Raw genomic sequence first — 19566 nt, 5'->3', positions numbered from 1 at the left:
ATTTGTTCAAAAATAATTTTTCATATATATATATATATATATGCACACTTGAGGATAAAAATTAAAGGGATGAGGGAGACTTGGTCTTATCTAACACTAAGTAGATGTTTATATTATCCATATCCTAATCCATGGCTTAACACTAAGTATATACTATATGATCCATATCCTAATCCATGGCTTAACACTAAGAATATACTATATGATTCATATCCTAATCCATAACTTATACAATCTATCTATATAAAAAGAAATCTTTTTCTAAAACTTGTCAAACTTTTTATTAGTTTTTAAGTTGAAATCTCTCTTTCTTTACGTAGTTCCACCTGTGAATATATGTACAGACTAGAGATCTTTCTTTTTCGGAGGTACTCACCAAAGAAATAAGCATAAAAAATGATGGGGTCTCTCTTCTTTCAGGCATTGTTAGTGTTTCTTTTATGGGGTTGTGCTTTTGGAAAGGAGTGCACAGATAGATTACCAGGAGGTCAAACCCGGAATGTAGAAATGCAATCTGAATACCAATTGTGGATTGGAACAACAAATGAAGGTCGTGGCTGGGAAATGATGTACAAGCAGATGGAAAATCCTGATGAGTTTAAGTTGCCAGAAGGATATCTCAAGGAAGTGTCATTGCATAATGTCAGATTGGGTCCGAATTCATTGCATTGGAGAGCACAGCAAACAAATTTGGAGTACTTGTTGATGTTGAAGGTCAATAATTTGGTTTGGAGCTTCAGGAAAAATGCTGGTTTGCCAACTCCAGGGACTCCATATGGAGGCTGGGAGAATAAAACCAATAATCTCAGAGGCCATTTTGTAGGTACGTGCGGTTACATTCATTATTAGATTAGGCAAAAGTATTGATGAATGAATCAATGTATTCTTTTCAAATGACTGACTTAATTTCTTCAAAAAATTGAAGGCCATTACTTGAGTGCTTCAGCACTAATGTGGGCAAACACTCACAATGAAAAATTAAAAGGAAAAATGTCCAGAATTGTATCAGCCTTATCTAGTTGTCAGAAAAAAATTGGCTCCGGATATCTTTCTGCTTTCCCTACTAAGCAATTCCAACTTCTGGAGAATTTAGATAGTCAAGTCTGGGCTCCATACTACACCATCCACAAGGTATAACACTATTCCTTTTTTTTTCTCGAAAAAGAAATGATTAAATATTTTTTAATTGGTTGGCTTTAACAGATTATGAACGGGTTGTTGGATCAATATACGTATGCTGATAATGCTCTGGCCTTGAACATGACAATATGGATGGCTGATTATTTTGGGCGTCGTGTTCACAATGTTATAAGAAAGTATGGTTTGGAAGGCCACTATCAAACGCTTAACGAAGAAAGTGGTGGCATGAATGATGTACTTTACAGGCTATATAACATTACGGTAAGTAACTAATAATACTTGTATTATAATTGTCATCTGTCTAGTCTTTTTTTTTTTTTTTTTTTCAAATGATTTTATTTTTATTTATTTAAAGTAAATAAACGAATTATTAATGTTACGTTACTGATCCCAGAGAGATAAAAAGCATTTCATGTTGGCCCGACTCTTTGACAAAACATGCTTTTTAGGGCCGCTTGCATTTGAGGTAATTTCCACATTGTTTATGTTATTTTCTATTTATGCAATTATATGTAGGCCAAAAGACTTATTCTCACCGAAGGTTTAGTTTACCGAAGAAGTTCAAAGAGCTAGAATTTCTGGGGAAGTTTATCTGAAAGGTCTTTCAGATTAAGTATGCTCGAATATGAGAAAAAACCTGTAAAGGTGTCGTTCTTGTAGTAAACGAAACGGAAGCAGTCTGAATATGTACAACCATCTTTTAGTTGGCATTCTAGTGATTGTAAGTTGAATATGAGAAAAAATTTAGCTGCTTCCGTTGCTGCTTCAAAGGTCTTGTTTTCCGTCGCCTAGTGTTTCTGCTTCAAACCAACATCTTCTGTCTCCGGCCGTTGGTGGGAAAAAATCGAACTTTTGTCGAAATAACAATATTGTGCTTTGTAGTTCTACGAAAAAGGAAAAAAATGGAGTTCATTGTTGAGATGATGCTTGGATACTCCTTTGTTTTCAATTGTTGAGATGAGTTTGCCCAAGTTTATAATTTTCAGATAGGAATTTTGAGTTCTTACGCGAGCAAAACATGTGTCGGGCATCACTTTCATGCTGTTAAATTGATCATTCTACTTAGTCGATTGATAGGTATTTATCTGCTGCAATTATGGGTGTTTCTTATTACTGAATGTCCCGTCTTTTGTTTATAACGTGGTTTTAGTTGTGTTTAAATTCAAATGTTTTTGTCTTGATTGGAAGTGGGTATTTAGATTTTCAAACTTAGCCGATGGGGACTTTGCCAATAGAATAAAGCTTAGGTGGGAATAACTCCTTTGGGCTTATATATGTATATATATATAAATTAATTATACAAATTCATTTTCTTATGCTCATAGGCTGATAACCTATCTGGTATGCACGCCAATACACACATACCTGTTGTTATTGGAACGCAGAGGCGGTATGAAATCACTGGTCATCCTCTTTCCAAGGTATTTTTTTTTTCTTTTTGGTAATATAAGTTCTCAATTATGGCATAAACTCATTTTGGAAAAATTAATTTTAATTTTCTTATAATATTTGGATTGCCAGTCCATGGCGACTTTCTTCTTTGACATTGTAAACTCTTCCCACACCTACGCAACTGGAGGAACAACACTGTTTGAACACTGGTACTAAAAATATAACTATTTCTGAGATTGAATTTCTATCCAAACATCAATGGCCGCCCAAATTTTCTGAATTTTTTATCAATAACATCTCACCCTTAGGAGTGATCCAATGCGCTTGGCGACAACTCTAGCTACGGAGAACGAAGAATCATGCACAACTTATAACATGCTCAAGGTATGCCCATTGACAAATCAATCTGTGGTTTTCTTGTCTTCTTTTTAATTAATATAATTGATTTTGTAGGTCTCTCGATATCTTCTCCGATGGACAAAATCCCTGCGATATGCGGACTATTATGAGCGTGCCCTGACAAATGGCGTGTTTAGTATTCAGCGAGGAACGGATCCTGGAGTTATGATTTATATGCTTCCACTCGGCCCTGGAAGTTCCAAGGCCAATACTTTTCATGGTTGGGGAACAAAGTTTGATAGTTTTTGGTGCTGTTATGGAACAGGTACATCGAATCCATATTCCTTTTTATTTTGTGACCGGGAACCTGCCCGGCTTAATTGGATGAATGAATCCTGAGATACACTAATTGGACACACAATCACAGCTCCTTTCTTGAACCTAGGCCTCCCTTGGGAATAGTCAGGCTCTACCAATTCGAATCCATATTCATTGCTCTTGTGTATTTTATGAACCGAACATTTGATAGATTTTAATCTTTCATGTAGGAATTGAATCGTTCTCAAAATTAGGAGATTCCATTTATTTTGAAGAGGAAGGAAAAATTCCTGCTCTTTACATATTCCAATATGTTTCGAGCTCCATTAATTGGGAATCCGGAAAGTTTGTGCTGAATCAAACTGTTGATCCTGTTGTTTCATGGGATCCTTTCCTTCGATTGACAATAACTTTCTCTTCAACCAAGGTACTAACTTCATTTTGTCATCTTACCCTGGATAATTCATTGCTTGATCGAAGCACAAAATGTGAATACAGTTTTAATTTCACTTGCACAGGAAGCAGTAAAATCAACCTTGAATTTGCGGATACCAAGTTGGACAAGTTCCACTGGTATTGAGGCAAAATTAAACGACCAGATATTGCCTGCACCAACTCCAGGTCGATTTCTAATACAATCAGATACAAAGGGATTAATTTTTTCCCCCTTCTGATCAGTCTAATTTGCTGTCATGGATCAGGTAATTATTTATCTCTCACAAGAAAATGGAGCTCCAATGACAAATTAACTGTTCAGTTTCCGATCCATCTTTGGACAGAGGCGATTAAAGGTATCTTCGTGAATAATTTACATATATAGACTACATATTTTTTAAAGATATTTAACACTGATTTTTTTTTTTTTAATTCAGATGATCGGCCTGATTATTCGTCTCTTCAGGCAATACTTTATGGTCCTTATCTACTTGCCGGTTATTCTAACTTTGATTGGGAAATAAAGAATAAACCAGCTAAATTTCTTTCGGAATGGATAACCCCAATTCCTGCCCCATACAATGCTAATTTGGTTACACTATCTCAAGTTTCCAGAAATTCAACTTTCGTCTTAATGAACAACCAATCGGTTACAATGGAAAAGCTTCCACGACTCGGCACTAATGCTTCTGTTTATGCCACTTTCAGACTCATCTTTAACAATGAAGACACCACAAAATTTTCATCAGTCAGAGATGTTATCGGCAAATCAGTCAGTCTAGAACCGTTTGATGTTCCAGGAAAGTTGCTGCAGAGAGGAAAACATCGCGAACTTGTGGCGGCGAATCCGCCTGGACATAAAAGCTTTTCGATTTTTCGTTTGGTGGGTGGATTGGATGGAAAAGCTGAAACTGTTTCATTGGAATTGGTAAACTGGAAGGGTTGCTTTTTGTATAGAAGTGGGAAGTTGAAGGCAGGCGCAATCCTAAAGATCGGCTGCAACAAATCGAAGCATGGATTTAGGGAGGCAGCCAGTTTTGTAATGGGGAAAGGTATGAGTGAGTATCATCCTATCAGCTTTGTAGCAAAAGGAGCGACAAGGAATTTTCTTCTAGCTCCACTTTACAACTTCAGAGACGAGTCTTATACTGTTTATTTCAAAATTAACATGAAATCTTAAAGAAGACTATAGGAAACAGAATCCTGGTACCATAATTCTTAAGTGGTATTATATAATTGAATTCCTTTATTTCGTTTATGCTTAGATAAAGATTAAGGCATTACTAATAATTTTTTTAATAATAATAGTTTTTGTATTTTAATCTCAAAATTTCTTTCTATCTCTTTTTTTTTAATTAAATATATCATAACTAAGTAATGAAATTTGTCTAGCAAAACAATCAAGCATAAACTCAAAGAAAATAATGATATCATAAATTTAAAGGACTATATTGATAAAAAATTACAATTTGAATAATTGATACTGAAATTTTATTTGGAATGTAGAGAGATAATATTCATTAGTTCTCTTTTGTTGATCACTTTCTATGTCAACCATCTCCATATTTGTTGTAAAACTGAGATAAGTTTTAATAACATAATTAACATATCTTTTGTTCGATTAATTGATTAAACACAATCATCAATTACCTATAATTAATCAATTGTATCTCTTTAACACAGGGTTATAGGATACTGGAATTGAAGTTTTAGCAATTCAGAAAACCTAATTATGTCATGATTGATGCAGATTAATAAGTATGGAACAAAACAAGATATTGGTAATAGATCGAATAGGGTGATTAAAAAAATTTCAATGATGTTGACCGATTATCAATCTAAAGAGAACTGATCTTCTTTTCTAATAACACTCAAGATTAGGTTACCTTATGAATGAAATTTTTAATTGTATAAATTATATAGAAAGGGGACCAAGCCTTTAATTTAAAACACTGTTATTGAGCTCTCTAATTACAAACCCAATAATTTTGAATAGTCCACGCTTGTGACTTATTAATAAATTATATGTGAAGTGTATTGTGTTTTTACAATATGATTGATCATATTATACATGTGAAAAATTCTTAATGGACTATACATTCACCAGTTTTATCAAATTAAAACATAATTAATATAAGTTCATATAACTATTCAAATATTACCTTACTTAGATAATATTAATTATTTTTATTTATTTCAAGAAAAGAAAATAGCTTTGTTTTTCAGGCAAACAACTTTTAATTTTAAAATGGTCACTAATTTTAAAATAACAACATAGTTTAGAGATCACTATAAAAAAATAATAAGCAAAAAAAATTCAATTATTATAAATACTATTTTCATGATTTTAATAACTAATTATTTGTATTTTCAGTAAAAATTAATAAATTTATGAATGTAATGAGAGAAAAATTTGTTTAAAATATTTTCTGTAATTAAAAAGTTTTAGTGGTGGAGAAAATCTCATTATCATTTGTCGTTATAATTTTTCTTGTTAAAATTATTAAAATTATCTATTAAAAGTTAATTGCAATTCAATTAATTTTCAGAATTGAGAAAGATTATAAAATGTGAGATAAATTATACAATGCATAACCAAACCACACAGTTATTACTCTTTATTGAAAATACAATTGAAGTACAAAATCAAAACCTCATACTTATTTATTCTTCATTGAACAATCAAACCACATAATGAAACCTCACATTTATTCTTCCTCTATGGCAGAGAACTTCTGATGGCAATAATGGTTTGTATGAAACTAAGAAGGAGAATAACAACAGCATAGCCGATGGAGATGGAAGCCCATGGCGTGTTGAAGTGATCCTGTATCAAAGCAGCCTCCCAGTGGTGCCATGAGGATCTGCAGCGGGCATTTAGATCTTCAATAAAACCTACATACGAGAAATCGCTATTATCTATCTTGTTCTCTTTCGCAAGGTTTCGAAACATCGTTGAAACTTCTTCGCTACCGGGCAGAAAATTTTCTATGATTCCCTTCTCCACAAGTACTTCCACATCTTTTGGACTGTTGACGAGGTAACTCATAATCGTAATGTAATCATTCACATAGTATTTAATTCCATAATTCAATGCCTCAAAGTCCTCCAGATTTCTGAACAGAGCTTCAGTTCGATCGTCTATTGTCAATTTTGGGATTTCCAGAGTCCCATGATTGAATTTTATGTCAAATAAACTATTGACTGACCCAACTTTAAACTTAACTCCGGCCTGGAGAAGTTGTGTTATAGTTGGAGTGACTATAGTTTTGACTTCACCACTTTGCCCTAATTCTGATGGCTGAAGACAAAGTCTTATCAGATCAACAAAATGTCGTGCTCCATCAAAGTGCTGCTCCAAAGACTTTTCTGTAAAGAGATTGATACATAAATCTTCCCAGAGGTCAAGAACAAGCTCTCTCATAGAAACTCCTTCATAGGGCTTGTCATTTTGCATTTTGCTTTTAGCTAGCTCAAACAAGTCCTTGATAATGAACAATGGAAGCTGATTTTCTAGGAGAAACAAGTCATCTCTCACATCCTTTTTCATCCATGGCTTTGTAAATATTCTGTCCACTCCAGTATTCCGTTGATGGTGGATCCTTAGTGAGAACTCAATGAGGAAGACAGAATCCAGAAAAATCATTTCTAAAAACTCAGCACTCTGAAGCTCAATGGATTCCGCATAACATTTTCTCAATTTCGTTTCTCTTTCCTTTATATACTTAAGAAATTCTTCCATGGGTGCCTTGGTACGTTGAAGAAAGTCTCTTAGGTATCTTATTTTAATCTCTTCCATAGGTTTTAACTCTTCCCTGCCATGGTGAAGCGGCCCAATTGAGACAACTTTTGGAGTGTAGAGCCCTTCATTTAACTGACGCAATCTCTGAGGAACCTTATAGATGAAGCATTCATCGGATAAGGGATGCAATTTTTCAAACTTGTTTCTCAAAGAATTCGCTAATTTCGTGACATCATCCTGGCTATTAGGCATCTTTTGTTTGCTGAAATTAATATAGGAAAAATCTCATCCAAGAGAAAACAGTAAAATATAAAAGATGATAGTAAAAAGCAGAAGAATTTCAAGCTTGTAGTCAAACTACTAGGAAATACTGGAACATCAACTAAGAAAAGTTACATTCAAATCTAAAAGCAGAACTACATAAACTAAACACTTCTTCTATCTCAAACCAATGATGCAACAAAACACAGAAATCCCAAAATTGGAATACTTTGTAAGATATTTGACTGTTTCATAAAATTGTGTACAATTTTTTATATATAATAATTATATGTATAAATTAATATGTTATAATATAATTAGACAGTATAAATTTAAAGACTAATAAAAAAATTATGGGTTTTTTTTTTATAATAAACTCTCGAGGTGTGTATTTTTGCTAAATAATAACCCAGTAATATTAACAAAAAAGATATAATTTTAAATCTTAACCCATATATAATTTTTTAAATTATTAATTGATTTGATTATGTTAACGATCAATGACAAATATACTAATTCACCCATCATTTTTTCAACCAGCATGTAAATTTGCCATTAATTTAAAAAAAAATACATATATTGCTTTCATAATGAAATAATTATTAGAAGAAATTAAAATATATAATAAAAATATTAGTCATGAAAAGACTGAAAGAGAGATAACCAATGCCAAAGCTTTAATTATAAATGAGTAAATGATATTTTCCCACCCAGTTTAGCCCCAACTTTTCTTTTTTTTTAACTCTTTCATGGCATAAATAACATTTTTTTATTCAAAATCGAACTTTATAAAAAAAAATAATGTCACAAGGGTATCCTAGTAATTCAATAAAACTATATATATTTAGTTTAAATACTCAAATGGTATATTATTGTACAATTAAAAGTTGTTGAATTAAAAATAAAGTAATATTCAATCACATGATAAGACATCAGTGAAAGTTAATTGAATATTTAAAACTGAATATATATAATATTGTTTATAGTAATTTCACCATCTAGATATTTTGAAAAAAATAAAAATAACTTTTTACAAATTTCACCTAAATATTTAAAAATAATAGTTTGACCTTTTTTAAAGGTTTGAAATCTTACATTTGAATATTTATAATCCATTAGAAACCTTAGCATTGAAGATCTTCTTCCTACTGTCACAATCTTACCAACATCACAAGTTTCGACCCCCTGAATCCTCTCCCTCATAGCATCTAAGTTGTTGTTCACGAATCATTTACTCAATCAAGTCATCAATAACTCACGACAAGAGTCATCAATGAAAGCTTCAGTGGTGACAAGACAAAGGATTTTGGGGGTTAAAACTCGTGATGAGAAAAGGGCAAAAAATGATTGTACAAGAGAGGTGGATTGAGAGGTTGGAACTGTGGAGTGGGATGCCAAAGAAAGGGAGGTGGTGGGGTCAACTAGATATACGATCAAGAAAGAGGTGAAAGTAAAAGAAAATAAAAATAATAGGGTTTTTAGCAATTTAGATATTTGAAAGATTTTTTAAATTTTGCTAATTTGGCGTTATATTATAATTTCGAAAAATAACATAATAATTTTACATTTTGATACTACTTTAAGATTTTTTTTTTATTAACAGAGTTTGATTTTAAATATAAAAATATTATTTATGTTATCTAAAGTTGAAAAGGTGTGTTTAGGCTCAACCTTGAATGCGACAATGTAATTTACTCATCATAAATCAACAATCCCACTTTGTACTTCATCATCATGAACAACCCCAAACAGATCAACGTAAAAAACCAAAAACAAAAAAATGTTAAAAGCAAGAAAAAGCATGAACACGACCAAATTTTGATCAAGATATTTTTAAAATATGCATACTATATACATGAAACTTTGTATTATAAAATTAATATTACTTTACTATATTAATGAAACCAAACTAAGATTTCATTAAAGGAGAGTGAGGTTTTCTCTTCTTTTTTTTTTTTCTATTTCTTCGTGTAATTTGTGCAAGACAATTAATGGTAAGTAATTTGGCATTCAAAGAGCTAACAATATATGAACAACAAATATACCAAAATATAATTAAAATACTTACAATTTTTTGACTGAGATCTTGTAGCTTTAAATTTCGTTGCTCTTCTTTTGAAATGCTGGAAAGCAGCCGTGATAGAATTGCTGGTTCTAAAATGATATATATTTATACTGTGAGCACTCGGTAAACGGGCAAAGGTAGAGCAATGAGCATTGTGAAGTCTATTTTTCATATAAAATTATTTCTTTATTCGTACAAAGTCCTATTTGTAGGACAAACGGATGTTAGTTATACATAAATTTTCTAAAAATTTAACTCTTAATATACGTACAAAGGAATGTTAGTTGTATGTATTAATTATATTAAAGAAGAAGGTGGCATATATATACTTAATAGAATACCGTAGAATCAAAATCTTTTCAAGAATATTTTATGTTTTCAACAATAAGATTGAGTCAATAGATCTAAAACTTAACTAACCAAGGTTTATCCTTTAGTCTTTCCTTACTTAACGGTTTAATAAATAATTAAGGTAACATGAATTTATTAAAAAAGGTTGTTTAGACTAATAATTAGTGGTACTTTAAGCAAATCGATGACGAAAACTCCTTTCAAAAGTGAAGGACGTTAATTTGATTTATAAAATGTAATCATATGTTTGGAGTGCATTTAATTTTCAAAAAATCGAGGTGTGTTAATTAAATTTTTATAGGGTTTTTAGAAATTTTTAGAAGTTTGAGGTGTTTTGAAATTTTTAAAATTTTAATATACTCCTTACTAATTTCAAAAATAACAGTTATATAAAAAAAACTGAATATAATACAAGATTCAATACATTTTTTGTCCATTCTATTTTAAGTGGCTAATTGTGTAAGCTTTAGAAGCCACATATATAAATTGATATAATCTCTACATTGTACAAGGGATTATTTGAAATAAAAATTATAAAACTTTACATGTTTATTATATTTTATTTCATGTTCACTTTACATGTTTATTTTATGCCTTAGATAACTATTATTCAATCATAATTTATTGACTAGGAAATATTTTGAAAGTTAATGATTTTGAATTAATTCAAATTGTACTTCAATCCAGTTCAAATAGTTTTATGTTTTTTCAAATTAGTTTGGTTTGGTTTGAAATATAAAATGATTTGATTTTGTTTGAAAATTTTTTAAACCTTTTTTTCAGTTTAATTTTAAAAGTTCTTAAATTGCATCAAATCAAATTATACACACTCATACCGAAAGGATCAACTTCCCAATATGTCTTATTGCATTGTTAGTCGTCCACCAAAGCATTACGTTTTTCATTTTCTTGATCTTTGTTTTCTGTTCTTTTGGTTTATAGAATCTGCATTTTAAGAGGCGTTTGATTAAACGGTATTAAAGATTACTCTGATAATTTATCTTTTATTACTTACATTATTTTGTTTGATTTATAAGTAATTAAATATTTTGGTAATGTTCTATTACCAATAGTGATATGTCAGGTAATATAAGGGATAATCTAATTATCACCTCCACTTTAGGTATTAAAATATTACCAAGATAATATTCATTTTATTATAACTATATATTTATTTTTTAATTTTTTAAGACAAAAATAATCTCATTTTCAATTAATATAACAAATAACATAAAAAAATATTTTAAAATATTTATACTCAAAGTTATTTAAGTAAAATAATATACTAATATTTTCTTATTACTTCTAACCAAACACAATAATTATTTATACTTACCCAGTTTATCAAATATAATAATAATAATTTATACTTAGTAATCTTCAAGATAATTTATCTTCAAGGTAATTTATAAAATTTTAGTAATAAAATATTCTCTAAACCAAACACCATAAGAAAGTTTTCAATAAAATGGGTTGGATTTTAGAATTCTAAGTGCTTTTTCTTGGTTTCTGAGAAAGATTGTTCTACATCCATTTGAGTAGATTCTAAGTAGTAAAGGTCTTAGCAATGTTAATTTGTTTAGGGATGGCTATTTCTCTGCGCTGTTCTTTTGTTTTGAGTCCTTTTATGATAAATTATATTAGCTCGTAATTTCAAGTTTTTACTGCAGTTTAAAATGTGTATAATTTTGTTAAATAACATGTGCTCAACTTATTGATTTTGTGTTGCATTTCTGATGCCGAGATTGTTCTTCTTGGTTTTCAATGTCAATAAAATTAGATGTATATATATTTTTGTATATAATTTAAATATATAGATAATATATTATTTTATAATTTAATTATTTTAAATTAAGAATAAAATAACATCTAATCACATAATAATATATTATTTATATACTTAAATTTTATATTATATATATATAATATTGTTCATTCAATATTACCTTATTATGATGGAAATGGCCATTCTCATTCCGACTGCCCTTGTTCCCCGAATGGAAGGTGGGAACGTAAGGCCTAAGGGCAATTAATTTGACATAAAATAAAAGAAATCCTTTTGACCTCTAGATTTTGGCCATAATACTCTTTCCCACCCAAAGTTTGTTAAACTAACAAATTCCCACTATTTAAGCTTCAAAAATCAAATTCACATATGTTATTTACTTCTATTTATAAATTTCATTAAATGAATGGGAAAGAATGTCATTTTGTAAAAAAATTTCAAGTTTCTCTTTTTTCTCATATTCTCTCTCTTTTCCATTTTTCTTTAATTTTTTTTTCTCCTTTGTTTTTTCTATTTTACCTTTTCAAAAGTAAAAAAGGTGAATTATAATTTTTTAAAAAGGTATTAATGAAATTTTAAAGGGTTTTGGAAATATAAAAAAATTTGACACTGTTTTTGAATTTTCCAAATTTTTAAAATGTCTCTCAATAGTTTAAAAAATGATAATTACACCTTAAAGAACTAAATAAAATAAAATATTTTAAAGTTTATTAGAGTTTATTGATATTTTTTAATGTTAATAGTAATTTTATAATTTTAAGAAAAAACAAAACAATCATTTTTAAGAAAAAAAACAAATAAACTTATAAAAAGAAATATGACTAGTATGAATTTGACTTTTTGAAATTTAAAGGGTTGAAATTGAAATGTCATAAAACCTTGGGTGGGACATGGTCATTTGCCCTTAGATTTATACCATGATTAATGTGCATTTGTTGTTGTGATCAGAGAAAGCCAAGGTTATTGAACTTGGGTCTTTGTTTTTGGTTTGATTACATTACATGAAAACCACGAATCATAAACGGTAAACGGTAGGCTGAAAACTTTGATCTCGTAAATCCTTAACTTTAACTCTAAATTGAAAGCATGAACTGTAAACCATAAATTCTAAATTTGAAATTGTGAACTTCAAACCTTTGCACCTTAAACCTTAAAACATAAACTTTAAACAAAAAAACTGTAAATTCTAAACATTTAACATTAAATCGTGAATCATAAATTCTAAACTCTAAAATCATAATACTTACCAACTAGTCTTTGATCATCCTTGTAAGTTACAATCGCAAGATTGATTAAGAATGACTTTTTATTAGAGTTCAGCTAGCATAAACAACTCCTCAAAATAAATTGCAAAAGCTTATTCTAAACGAATACAAAATCCAATAAAACCATTTTCACATGATCATAACAATCTAGTCCACTGATCTCTTCATAACTACTACGCAATCTGGTGTCATTTTTTTATAACTTCTACAAATTCTAACAACTAGGTTGGCAGTTGGTTGGAGGATAAAGGAGGTTTCGAGATGGGTTGATAGAACCATGCAACACTTAGAAAGCCAAGAAGACATTGAGCTATTGAGTGGACACAATAAGAGAAGCACAACAGAGAACCACTTCTTAGGGTTAATAAAAAAGATTACGTTAGATTAGTGTCAAATTAGGTTGATTGGTAAGTAAGACATTTTGGTAAGTTTAAGTGTAAGATTATATGCACCTCTATTTATTTGAAGATTTCTTCTATGGAAAATAGGGTTATCATCCTCTAACAAGTCAGTTTAATGAACATATAGTCAATATGTATTCATATATTGCGCTATGCTGACAACATCAGTTTTAACATATACGATTTGTCCTTGCCTTTTTATAAGGTCATTTAATATAATAATACTCTTTCTACATTATATAAGCTCTTGGTTAGAATAATATTTGATGGTATAAACTTTTTTAGATTGACCATCATACATATGCATAAGGTTCTTATAATCAAATTACATGTTGATCTTCTCATCATTGTTCTACCAATCCAAAATTTTCAAATTTCATAGTCTATTACATCTAGCTCTAATACCATATGCAATATTAATCCGTACATGAAACAATATAAATCTGCAAGATCTCATATAGCTCATAAAATACTAAATTAAAAACTTATAGGATTGTAGGAATATCTTACACATCATGTTTTTTGAATCTATGGAGCTTCTAAAATTCTCCTAGATTGTGATGACCAGTCTTCCTCTCCTAAACTTTTATGAATAATGACATTCAACATTAAGTTATGCTTGAGTATCAAAGAAGATACTTAGCCAATAATAGAATATTATAAAACTTTTCCATCAAAGGTCCAATAAGTTTACATTGAATTGTCTACTAAGATCATAAAACTTTTGATATGTACTAGGATATTCTTATTTATTATATTAAATTCATTTGTAAACTTTAATGGAAACATTCAATTACCCAATTTTATTTAACCAAATTAAACTTAATATTAGCCACCATCAAAATGTGTTTTTAATAAACATAAATCATACATATCATTTTATTCTCTCTTAAAACATAAATTTTCCAACATGCTCCTTTATAAAGCTTAACCCTCAATCTAATTAAACTAGAAATCATTGATAATTCAACTCAAACCAAGAATCATGATACCAACGTTATTAAAAACTGTAAAGTCATATTTTGATTAAGAGCAATGCTGTGTGTACCCATTTTTGATACACAATTCATGTACACAGTGATGTGTCATCATATAATTAAGTGATTTTAAAACATGTGTCACCATATGATAAAGAAATATCTAATCACATGATGACACCTCATCTGTGTATACAAATTATGTATCAAAATGGGTACACATAATTTTATTATTTGATTAAACTAAATAAAGTTAGAATTTCTACAAAATTAATTAAGTTTAGTTTAGTCTACAACAAAAACTAACTATATATCTCTCATCATATAAATCAAAACTTATGATAAGTTTGTCTCAAATAAGTATTTCTACAACAAAAACTAACAATATATCCCTATATGTTATTGTATAGTCTCGTTATATTATTAACAATAAAATTATATGTGCATACTTTTAAATACATAATTAGATATATAGATAATGAGTTATCACGTGATTAAATGATTTTTATTTAAGGATAAAATAATATCTAATGATACAATAAAATATTATTTGTATATTCAATCATATACTAAAAAATATATGTATATAACATTGTTTTTTAACTAATTAATTAAGTGGTGTCATAAAACTGTCATATGCATGCATTATTGAAATGGAAGGCCAAAATTCGTTAAAACTTTACCTAAGTTTATTTCAGCGGCATGTAGAATAGACTTGGCAGTTAATTGTTGGTGTAAATAAACATGAATCAAAGATCAATTTATTCAGTTTGTAGCTGCAGCTGCCAAGCCAACTATCAATAACAAACACAATATGAAAACCCTGAATTTTACCGCTTGTTTTGTCGCTGAAATTTGTAGACATACGTTGCCTTTGCTACTGAAATAGAAAATATTTCCAGTGACGGACTCCATAATTATTGAATCAGATAAATTAAGAGTTTGATCTTGAAATATAGTCAAATAAAACTTAAACTCATGCGCTCTTATACATAAAGTCTTCTCTTTTACCACTCAAACTATCCTCTGAGGAGCGTTTGAATGTAATATTACATTCAGTCATTATTATTGAATCTAAAAGTTTCACGTGTTGTGGATGGACAATTTTCATCTAAATAATTATATTGAGAGGACAAGTTATTATTTAATGAAAACTCTAATAAAATTAGCAGTGGATGTGAATCATATCAACCTTGAACATGAATTGACTTGAGTTCGATTTGATAAATGTTAGAGGTAACTCAAATTCAACTGGGGTTCGGCGTACCAATCCAAAGGAAGGTTCGAGTTAGGTTTGAAAAAAAAATTTGAGGTTTGTAATTTGATACAAGTTTGTAACTCGAGTTTATAGTTTGAGTTTGTAATTCGAATTTGATTTGTGACTCGAATTCATTAAAACCAAACATTAGATGTCACAAATTTAATCGACAAACAAAATGTTACAAATTCAAGTCTAAGATATTTTATAGAGAATAAAGAATGTCAACCACATTCATTAACTCATATTACAAATTTAACAACATCACATGACAACTACATCTCCTAACAGTCCACCATCATTTTTCTCATGTTATCAAACATTTCAATTGGTCAAATACTACCACCGAACTTATGAAACAATCAAACAAGTTCAAATATGAGTATCCAACATATTAATTGTCAAACAAAGATATTAAGGTTTCAATTAGGGTTTTATCGTTAAAGATAAAAACTAGAAAATATGTGATGTATCAACTAATAACAAAAAAACAAATATATGTAATTAAAATCATGAAACTTTTATCGACCATAATAACTATCGATATGGTGAAAGATATGGTGAAATAATATATGAGAACAAAAGTTTAAAAGAAAGAGATCAAGATAGATATATATTTGTTTGTTTCTTCCAGTCTCAAAATGATGATCTTGGAAAATAAGAAAAGAAACAAATGCAAAGAGCAACAATGGAGATTGAAGAGAGCGATTAATGAAGGTAAAATTTTGTAGGTTACATGTCAAAAGGAAGTCAAAGAGAAAATGTTGATAAGAAAGGATTTTATATATTCAAATGATAAACAACATCATATTTTAACCTTTAAATTGGGTTTAAACCAGTTATGAGTTAATTTGAATTCAATCAAATTGATAGATAGCTTGCAAGCCATTTTGAGTCAAATCTTATTTGATTCAAATTTTACTTATTTTCCAATCAAACAATATATTATAGCCTAATTTTGATTCACATTCACAAAAGAAAAAACAAACTCAAATAGAGTCCATCCGAATTAAGTCAATTTTCAAAATCAAACCAGGTCAACTCACCTACGGACTTAAATAAAATACATTAATTTTAGGTCCCGATCGATAGAGACTTATGTCTGTCATGTGAGTTGGCATGAAATTATTATTATATCATCAATTTCAAAAAACATTAAAAGCCGATTCACGAAAAAATGTCGATGGCCATTGTTACATGAAATTAATATGAACCAAGCTTTCTCTTTAGGCAGAATTTTGTTTGGTTGCACCCTTTAGAGATCTTTTGTTCCTTATTCTTAATAGGCCAATGACTGTTTCCCACATAAACTTAATTTTTTATTTGTTAATTATCAAAAATTTAAATACATATTTTTTAATTAAATTTTATTGTTATTATTAGGGATAAAATTGTAATTTAAAAAATATTTTAAAAACTAAAAATTTATCACATTTTCACCATTCAAATTTAAAAAACTAACAAAGTCTCCATTACCCAAAGTTTGAAAAACCTATATTCTCCCCTAAGGTTTTTATAACAGTTGTCGACTGCCAGAGACAACAATAATGGTAGCGATCTCCCTCCCTCTCGGCTTTTCTCTCAACTTCACTCTATTTCTAACCATCCTCTCCCTCCCTTTCGATTGTCATGCGACAAAGAGACTAAGATCTCTTTGTCGCATACACTGATAAATGAGAGAGAGGACAACCAATGATGATAAAAAATGAAGCACAATTAAGAGAGAAGCTAGGAGGGAGAGAGAACGCCACCGTCTTCAGCTGTAAGTAATGTGTTGGAAAACTCTAGGGGAGAAATATTGATTTTTCAAACTTTGTGTGAGAAAATGTGGGATAAATGATTAGTTTTTAAACTTAAGGGGTTGGGGATATGATAAATTTATAGTTTTTTTAAATATTTTTATCAAATGATAATTTTATTTTTGATAATAATAACGAAATTTAATAAAATAGTAAGTATTTAAATTTTTAATAATTAATAAGTAAAAAATTGAGTTTGTAGTAATCCTTGAGTGGGTTGGCCTTCTTAATATACACTTTTAATTACTGGAAAAAAAAAAAAGGAAAAAACAAAGAACCAAGCTTATAAAACCATAGTTTTGCAGTAATTCAACAATATTTTTACACCAATCTTAAAAATAATTTCTAATTTATTACAAAATTATTGAATAAACATAAATACGGTACTTGTTTACTGTTACAAAGTAGTACAACAAACATCATATATTCACGATATCTCGAAATCAGACCGGAAAAACTAAATCCCATCTCGGCCGATACATTATCTTAACAAGCTTTAAGGGGCTTCCCACAGAGGCAATCGTTATAAGCAAACTGAGAAGCTTCAAGATGATCAAACGGTGAACCGTCCGGTATCCTTCCACAAAGATGGTTGTGACTCAAATCTAAATGGCCGATATACGACGCTTGCGATATCGATTTCGGTATCGGCCCTCTCAGATTATTAAACGCTAAATCAAGAGCTGTAAAATACGATCTTAGCCCGAAAACATCCGGTATTTTTCCTTCAAGCGAGTTCTTACTCAAATTTAGGGTGCTAATAGCTGAAGTCAACAAACTCGCCGGTATGGCACCCGAAAGTTTGTTAAAATCAAGATTCAATGTCGCTAGAACCACCATATTACCTAAAGAAGCCAGTATTTGCCCCGATATCTGGTTCATGGATAAGTCCAAATCAGCGAGACGATAAATTTTTGAAATGGATTCTGGGATCGTACCGGATATCTGATTCCGAGACAGCAAAGCTCGACTCAACATGGGAAGCCGCCCGATATCTCGGGGAATGAGACCGGAAATACGGTTGTTACTTAAATCAAGATGCATTAAGCTAGAAAGATTAGTCAAAGATTCAGGAATTCTTCCCGTTATATAATTATCGGCAATATTTAAAACGGTAAGGCTATGAAGCCGTCCGATATCCTCCGGAATCTCGCCCGATAACTTGTTTCCCATCAAATCGATAATGCGAAGAAAAGGAAGCGAAGTGAGGCAACGAGGGATTTCGCCGGTGATCCCCTTCCAGTCGGCGATGGTCAAACTCGAGAGGCGCTTCAGTTTACATATCGCCGGTGAGATATAGCCAGTCATGTAGCCGGTTCTGTGAGCTCGTTCAACTATTGGATCCTCTGACTCGCCACGAAGGTTAATATCAGCAACCCGGTAAGATTCGACGTCGCAACTGATGCCGTACCAGTTGTGGCAACAGTCGTTGCCCGTCCATGTATTGAAGATGCCTAAATAAGGCTCGTTGAGTGCAGCTTTGAAAGCTAAGAGAGCTGCCCGTTCTGACGGATGGCAGCCGTGGACGAAAAGAAAACTAAGGGCGATGAAGAGTGAAATCATAATGTGGTGGAGGAGTGAAGCCATGGTGGTGGCCGTGATTAAACAAAACGGTGCGTTTGGAGTTAGAGATGTTAGGGAAGTGAACTCTGAGCATGATCATGAAACTGAGTACGCTGTGGTCAAATAGTGGTGATTTTTTTCTGTGACGGTTTTGCCCCTAACGTCGGACTTAGGTTGTTCTTACTTCTTAGCAGCTTCTTCGTAGTGTTGCTGCCACGTGTATTGTATTATTCGGATTCGGAAATGACTTTTTGGACAGTGATTTGACCGTATATCCCACCAAAGATACAGAATTATTAAGGGAATTTTTTTATGAGTTCTGTGCTTTTTTTTAATTTGAAAAAAAAGGTTTTTTGAGAGATTTTGTTATATGTTAAAATATGTTTTCAAGAAAAATATATATATATATATATATATTTTTTTTTTTTAAGATTTTGTTGCATGTTTAAAAAGGCTCATAGATGCCATCAAAAA

The 19566-nt window shown here is 30.4% G+C and overlaps 3 protein-coding genes across 3 annotated transcripts; 1 reads left to right on the top strand and 2 right to left on the bottom strand.

The window, feature by feature from the left end:
• The first annotated feature begins 399 nt into the window (after positions 1-399).
• On the top strand, positions 400-4804 carry LOC123226241. Its single transcript, XM_044650772.1, has 12 exons — positions 400-823; positions 926-1131; positions 1204-1401; positions 1535-1606; positions 2466-2561; positions 2662-2741; positions 2841-2916; positions 2986-3196; positions 3420-3632; positions 3712-3810; positions 3891-3980; positions 4062-4804. The coding sequence occupies exons 1-12, from the start codon at positions 400-402 to the stop codon at positions 4802-4804; spliced, it is 2508 nt and encodes an 835-aa protein (XP_044506707.1).
• Positions 4805-6343: 1539 nt separating this feature from the next.
• Positions 6344-7618, bottom strand: LOC123226240 (UPF0481 protein At3g47200-like). Its single transcript, XM_044650771.1, has one exon. It carries the CDS (start codon positions 7616-7618, stop codon positions 6344-6346), a length of 1275 nt encoding a protein of 424 aa, XP_044506706.1.
• Positions 7619-17812: 10194 nt separating this feature from the next.
• On the bottom strand, positions 17813-19154 carry LOC123226463 (DNA damage-repair/toleration protein DRT100-like). The gene has a single exon (XM_044650985.1). The coding sequence runs from the start codon at positions 19114-19116 to the stop codon at positions 18016-18018; it is 1101 nt and encodes a 366-aa protein (XP_044506920.1). The 5' UTR covers positions 19117-19154; the 3' UTR covers positions 17813-18015.
• Positions 19155-19566: the final 412 nt, after the last annotated feature.

Source organism: Mangifera indica, chromosome 9 (assembly GCF_011075055.1).
Source record: "Mangifera indica cultivar Alphonso chromosome 9, CATAS_Mindica_2.1, whole genome shotgun sequence".
Classification (NCBI taxonomy): Eukaryota; Viridiplantae; Streptophyta; class Magnoliopsida; order Sapindales; family Anacardiaceae; genus Mangifera; species Mangifera indica.
This window is presented reverse-complemented; position numbering and strand designations above follow the sequence as displayed.

Excerpts from the sequence above, each read along its gene's own strand:
- LOC123226240 (XM_044650771.1), bottom strand. The coding sequence starts at position 7,618 with ATGCCTAATAGCCAGGATGATGTCACGAAATTAGCGAATTCTTTGAGA.
- LOC123226241 (XM_044650772.1), top strand. The coding sequence starts at position 400 with ATGGGGTCTCTCTTCTTTCAGGCATTGTTAGTGTTTCTTTTATGGGGT. Across the intron at positions 824-925 it reads TCTCAGAGGCCATTTTGTAG|GCCATTACTTGAGTGCTTCA; the intron begins GTACGTGCGGTT and ends AAAAAATTGAAG. Across the intron at positions 3,811-3,890 it reads ATTGCCTGCACCAACTCCAG|GTAATTATTTATCTCTCACA; the intron begins GTCGATTTCTAA and ends GTCATGGATCAG.
- LOC123226463 (XM_044650985.1), bottom strand. The coding sequence starts at position 19,116 with ATGGCTTCACTCCTCCACCACATTATGATTTCACTCTTCATCGCCCTT.